Raw genomic sequence first — 6,929 nt, forward strand, 5'->3', positions numbered from 1 at the left:
GTTTTCAAAGTTAACACCCTATTAAGCCAAAGGGAGGAAGTTCACACCTCTCCTGGTGTTATTGTTCCAGTCTGGCTGGCTGCAGCTGCAGAATGACGCTAGTGCCTTGGTTTGTGTTGTGAAGGTTATCTTTGCAGCCAGAGGGGTAGAAAGAAGAAACTTCATTTATAGAAAAGGAAGAAAGCACAATACAGCAAAGCCTCTGGGAAGATTGCAATGCTCTGGGTTCCAGGAGTTGCTTTACGTGTGGATTTTATTTTTTTTAAAACTATCTTTTCCACTTCCAGTTGGGTAAAAGATTCTGCTCTGTTGAGTAAGATGAAGTATTAGAATTAAATAATATGTATTGTATTATGTGACTTCAAAAAATCTTACTCATCAAATGTAATAAATTTACCTTTAAGTTTGGGGGCATACAGAACAGCAGATTGTGGAGGCACAGCTCTGTGGGTATTCCTGGCACCCTTGGCGCAGGATTCTTTGATGGGTAGGAAAAGGTCCATAGTGCCACAGGTGACTGTTGTAACCCTCGCTGCATGCCTGTCTGTTAGCTTAGGTGAGCCCTTTAGCATGCCTGTAAAGCTCCATACTGCTGAGGAAGACAAATCCCTTCTGATGTCTTAAATCTACATTAAAATTTGTAGTGTGGCAGTAGAAGTAGGGGGAGCACTGTCTGTAGGTAATGGTGGCACAAAGGATGTGGTGGTTTCAGGGTGAGTGATGGTTATGTTCCCTTTCCCTTCACAGCCCCATGTGACGGCTGATTCTGCTCAGGTAGTTCGTACAAAATTATTTACTTTTGTTTCTTATTTCTTCGTTATTTTTCTGCTGATTTAATGAGCTGAAATGGGATTACTTAAGGACAAGACTCTCCCCTGGAAGAATTCTCTGTTCCAGCACCAGTTTACAGAAGCATCTGCTAGCAAAATCTCAGCTCTGGTCTGTGGGGGCACAAGGAACTCAGATGAGATGATGGCCCTTGTGATCCTTAAGTGACCATAAAAAATCAACATCCTGAATCCCTAGGCTAATTTGCAAATGGGCACATAGAGTCACAGAATGGTTTGGGTTGGAAGGTACCTTAAAGCTCATCTAGTTCCAACCCCCTTCCATGGACAGGGACACCTTCCACTAGACCAGATTGCTTCAAGCCCCTGTGTCCAACCTGGCCTTGAACACTGCCAGGGATGGAGCAACCACAGCTTCTCTAGGAACCCTGTGCCAGTGCCTCACCACCCTCACAGTAGAAAGCTTCTTCCTAAAGTCTCACCTAAATCTCCCCTCTGTCAGCTTAAAGCCATTCCCCCTTGTCCTGTCACTACATGCCCTTGTAAGAAGTTCCTCTCCAGTTTTCTTGTAGGCCCCCTTTAGGCACTGGAATGTTGCTCTAAGGTCTCCTCTGAGCCTTCTCTTCTCCAGGCTGAACAAGCCCAGCTCTCTCAGCCTGTCTTCATAGGAGAGGTGCTCCAGCCCTCTGAGCATCTTTGTGACCTTCTCTGGACTTCCTCCAACAGGTCCACATCCCTCTTGTGTTGGGAGCCTCAGAGCTGAACACAGTACTGCAGATGGGGTCTCAACATAGCTGTAAATAGATACACATAGATCAGGGTAAACCACCACTGCCTTTCCCTGATGTCGCTGCTTTGTAAGATGTACAAGGGCACTTGTATCAGGGAGCAAAGCCAGTTTATGCTGGCAGAGAAAGAAGGGTTTGGCCCAGCTCCAAAGTTCACAACTTTTTTGTATGTACACGTTGCAGTTTTAGGAAACTGTCCCAGAATCAACACTTGCCTGCTAAACAGTTTCCCTTCCCACCCTAACCTTCCGCTCACTTTTCTTATGGTTGTATTTGCAACATCAAGCCTTTTTATTAAGAAATAACCAGCCAACTGACTGTAAGTGGGAAATTCTCATTGAATTCTTGTATTTTATGAAAGAACTTGTACTGTATGTACAAGAACTGATGAGTGCCTGGAACAATTTAAGAGGTGTCTGTGAGTTGCTACGGGATTAGGAGGCACACTGGGTATAGAAATGCAACAACTGTTTTCCTATTTGTGTATGATGATCCCCAGTAATATAGATTTCTAAATATTATTCTGGAATATTTTAAGAAATCCATGTTTTTTTCTGTATTTTTAATAGAGAAAACATGTAGTAATATTTTCATACAGAAACCAAGAAAATATAATTAAGGATTGTTATCATCTGTGTGGCCACTTTAGCCTTCAAGGGACTATGTTCCTGTGATGGAAAAAAATGCATGAGATGGTGTGATTCCTTGAGTATTGCTATCTAGGTGTAGCTAAATGGTTCAGCTGTGGTTGGTTCTTGTGGCTTTGGGTAAGAGGCAGAGAGGACACAAAGCTCAAGTTTGTGATGGAAATTTGATGAAAAAGCAGCTGACTGCTCCCTCTCTCCCAAGAGGGCTGCGAGAACGTCAGTGTGAGGTCTGGGCATTTTTTTTTCCTTTAAGAAAATATTTATTGATTCTTTTCTACATTCCTTACACAGTCTAAACAACATTGAAGCCAAAGAGAGCTGGGTTTGGATTATGAACTTTTTCATCTTTTTCAGAGTTGAGCTGTGAAATTGCTGATAAAACCAGCTTTTTCTTTTTCCCAAGCTGGTCATTGAGGATACATCTAAACTGAGATAATTTTCTCATAATCTTTAAAATTTCTCATCTTATATTTTCCAACACCCTGTTACTTCCCTCAGCCTTGGGTGTTTGCTGCTTTGTCACTAGCTCCCCAGCCAGATATCATCCCCTCGCTAATCTGCCAGCCCAGCCAGGTTAGCAACAGTCTGCTGCTCCTCGAGGGCCTGACTGTTTGATTTGCTTGAGGATGCTCCAGGGTGCTTGCCCTGGCACTGGGCAAGGAAGAGGACACTTGTAATAGGGGCTGGTGACAAAGAAACCAGTTGGCAGCCACTAACCTTTTCCCCTGGCACAGCTGTTTGCAGAGCATCCATCTGCTCAGGCTTGTTGGAAAAGCTGGCTGGATCAATGTAAATCGTTTAAACCTGGACCCATGGTCTTGTTAGTAGCTAGGTGCCACTTCTTTAAATGCCATGATTAATAGCCAGTGTCTGTGGGGATATTTTGCTCATCAGTGGCTACAGCAAATTGATTTTAGAAGAAATCAGAAAATTGAAACGAGAGTTGGGGAAATGTTGTGTTTCTGCTAATGCAGCCACAGACTTTAGCAATTTGCAATTGCTCAAACATTTTTTGCCATTCATTAAAGCCTTCTGGCATTGCAATGTTCCCATCTCATGCTGATTATTCTGACTGGTGTTTGGCAAATGTATATCCTGAATGCTTTTTGTCTCCTGCAGTGACAGTGAATAGAATGTGATCATGAACGTGTGGGAGTGTGTAGGAGGATGAGACAGCTCTTGAGGTGGAAGGCTGGGAGGTGGGTTACATGGGAAGGGACTGCACAGAGCCTCCGGCCTGGTTGGGTGGAGTAGGCTGCCTTGGGAAATCTTGACCTACACTAAGAAAGCAGGGGCCACAGAGGGTTATTGAGGCAATCACTCTGGTTACTGCTTCATTGGGTTGTTACTTTTCCAACCTGGGGCAGAGATATGCCACAATGTCTCAAGCATGTTCAGATTTTATCTAGCTTTAGATGCTGCTGGGATATAACCCCCATTACACGTGCTTTCTGTTATAGCTGTAGATTGACCCTGTGTTTTCAGCATTCACCTTGAATTTCAGAGGCTTGCTGGTAAACTGATGCCGTCAAAGACGCTAGTGAAGATTTATACCAGACCTCTGTTTTTGATAACGGATTTAAAAATATCCCTGAATGGAATAAACTGTATTGACAAAATGACTTTTTCCCCCCTTTTGTAATTGCATTTTTATTACTCTTTTGTTTGGGTTTTTTTTATAGCATAACTGGAGGACAAGAAAGAAGAATTATACCTTATATGACATAGCAATATCAGCAGAAATTCTGCAGTAAAAGGAAAATAAATCCATATGCTTTGTGTTAGAGTGAGGACAGTCAAAAGTTACTTTTATTTTAAGTTGCTGGATGCTGCCTAAGGTTAGGCTGCTTTTTCTCTGCAGCAGACCCAGAGCAACCATGCAGGCACATGAAGCTAGACCTCATGGCTCACGTTACATGTAGTTCAGTCATGGTAACCTGGTTGTATATCTAAAGATTCAGGCTGAGGGTTGAGGAGAGCTTAGGTGAGGGTGGCTGGTGAGCCTGCCAGCCCTTTTCCTGCTCTCTCAACAGCCCATCTGTTCATCAGTCAAATCCTGGGCTGCCTCAGCTCACAGACATAGTTTTAAGGCAAAATGGGACTGGTGATCCTCGTCTAAAAACAGTGTGCTGTGGGCTGTGGCTGTTCAGATGCAGCCTGATGACCAACCAGCTCGGGTACCCAGGGGTGAAGGAGAGAGGAGGTGGACAGGAGGAAGCACACAAGCGGAACCCTCCTGCCCATCCATCAAAGCCATGAGCCTTGTGTTTAGGAAATGGATTTGCCAGCTCTACTGCTTCAAGGATGCTTTTGTTGTCACAACTGCTATGCCTACACTGGAAAATGATTTGACGTGTACACAAGATTGATGATATTTGAGTATGGTGCTTGTAAGGAAACAAGTACAGTGCAAGGTAAAGTCACTCTGAATGTGTTTCATTAGGAGGGTCTGACCCCCCTAACTTGCCATGTCTCACATTTCAGAATGTATGAGGGCTTAATGTCCCACCAAAATATAGGAGGTGGGTTTGTTGAATGGAAGGGTATGTTGGGCTTTAGCTAGTAAAAATACCTATAGATATAGCTGTTTGCAGTTACAGAAGTCTGATGTGTCCGTTCAAAAGTGGTCCTTGCTTCTTTAGGTAGGTAAACTGACAACTCTAGTTTCGACCCTGCTCTAGATCACAAGTTTGATCCAAAACTTTTTTTCTGTAAAGTCTGGCAAAACTTACTGGTGTTAAGCAATGTTAATTGAGCTAAGTTGCTGGTTTCTCTAATTGTGCCAGCAGCAGATGACCTTCAATAGAGCATCTTCTGCTACCACTTATTTCTGGAGATGGCATTCATGGATTGTGGTGGTGTTTGTTAAGACTAAGATCACTTTGCTTACAAAGAATTTTCCAAGTCTGAGATGAGGGGTAAATCTGCTTATTTTGTTCAGTCTGAATTGACCTTCTGGAATGTAATGAAAGTAAAGGGATATTTGATTTTTTTATTCTCTATGACTTACCAAGTCTTGTTATAATATATGGGAAAGTGGCATTTCCTTAAATGTTACTTTTTTATCAGGACTAACAGTAGCAGGAATATAACTATTTAGTACTGCATTTTACTGACTGGGAAAAATAAGGTACACCTTATAGTATTTGTCCAATTAAAGAGTTAACTAGAAAGTGAAACTTGGAATGAGGTTTCTTGAATGGTCATCCTATTTGATCTAAACTGGGCCATGCTACTTTGCTGCTTCTTGTGATGTAAACTGCCTGTTTCCAATACATTCCCTCTTTCTTATTTTAGCAATTCATCAAGATGAAGAAAACAGTGGTCAAGACATAAGAGGACCAGAACAGCTCAAGGATACCTCTGATACTCAGGTCAGTGTGTAAGATTAATCATGTCTTGGGAACTTTTTCAGATCTACTAGTTGAAGGTTCTGCTTTCAGTAGCTCTGGGAAATGGACTTTCCCTGATGTTCTGTGCAGGGGGGCTGTAGGAAGTAGAATGTGTGCTGCATCTTGTCTTGTATGACTATTTAGAATAAGATTGATGACTACTCTGGGAATTAAACCCATGATGTGGCAATCGGACAGCATTCTTCAGCTATCTCTCTGCTCTTTTTAGATAACACATATAGCAAGTACCAGATGTGAAAATAAAATGAGATGTATTTTAGGAAGCAAGGGCATGTGACATTTTGATTGGATTTTAATCACTGTAAGTAGACATGCAATGAAATGAAGATACTTATTAGTCACTGAAGTGTAAGCAACAATCTTTTTTTTCCTTCCTTAACTGGCCTCATTTACAACCAAATCATACTTCTAGATATTGCTTAGAAGAAACTTAACTGCCTTTTAGAGTGTTTTATGGTGGAATTGGTTACCGTTTTTAATTCTGTGAATCTTTTTTGATTGCTCTCCAGTTCATTCAATCATTCCTTTTATGCATTCAAACTGTGCAAGTGTAGCTATACTGCTCATTGTAATGGTGCTGATTATTGCTTTTAATTTAAAATTGATTTTTCCTAGTCTTGACTGGTTTTTTTCTCTCTGTTCCTCTTGCAAATCTTATGTTCCCCACCAGTTGCCGCCTTTTCTCCTTCCTGCCTATGCAACTTGCAATTCCTGTCTCTGGTTTATTTCCTAACACCTTGCCTGCTAAAAAGCTGTGTGCAAGAAAGACAGGATTTGTATCACTGCCTGTGAGCAAGCCTAGCTGAAGGGATACAAGCCATTTAGCTATGTGAGCAGCACCCGTATCTTTCTAAGGGTAGGGGCTGTCTCAACCGCAGTGAGCCCTGGAGGAGCTATAGGGAGCTCTAGTAGCAGATCTGGGCCATGGCAGACACCTGGAGAGTGCAGGCAGAAGAGTTGGGGACCGTGCAGGTATGCCTGCTGCGTCAGTGTATATCTGGGCTTTTCTAGCACTCTCTTTGGAGTCATGCTTAAGTAAGATGTTTGAGAATGGCCTGCTCTTTTCTTAACTGCACATAGTTTCAAATTTATTAAAAAAAAAAAAAAAAGTAGGAGGAGCCCTAATATATGCAAATTTTGTAACCTGACTTTGATTCCTAATTCACATCAGTGTGGGGTGAAGGATCAGGCTCCTAGAGCTATAGAAAAGGTGTAGGGGGAAATACCGACCTCACTGCACGTAAGATCCGGCTTTCTGTTTTCTTTTTCAGGTTTTATACACATATATATATA

At 42.1% G+C, this 6,929-nt stretch overlaps 1 protein-coding gene across 1 annotated transcript in view; it reads left to right on the top strand.

Annotated features, from left to right (window-relative positions):
* Positions 1-5,597, top strand: part of LOC104413064 (rap guanine nucleotide exchange factor 5-like) — a gene marked incomplete at both ends in the record, with an annotated part of 33,708 nt that extends 28,111 nt beyond the window's left edge. The window contains one exon of the mRNA XM_010023969.1: positions 5,521-5,597. Coding sequence (XP_010022271.1) covers positions 5,521-5,597 — 77 coding nt within the window. The remainder of the gene's footprint in view (positions 1-5,520) is intronic.
* Between the last annotated feature and the right edge of the window lie 1,332 nt (positions 5,598-6,929).

The sequence above is a fragment of the Nestor notabilis genome, unplaced genomic scaffold (assembly GCF_000696875.1).
Source record: "Nestor notabilis isolate BGI_N333 unplaced genomic scaffold, ASM69687v1 scaffold9821, whole genome shotgun sequence".
NCBI classification, from domain to species: domain Eukaryota; kingdom Metazoa; phylum Chordata; class Aves; order Psittaciformes; family Psittacidae; genus Nestor; species Nestor notabilis.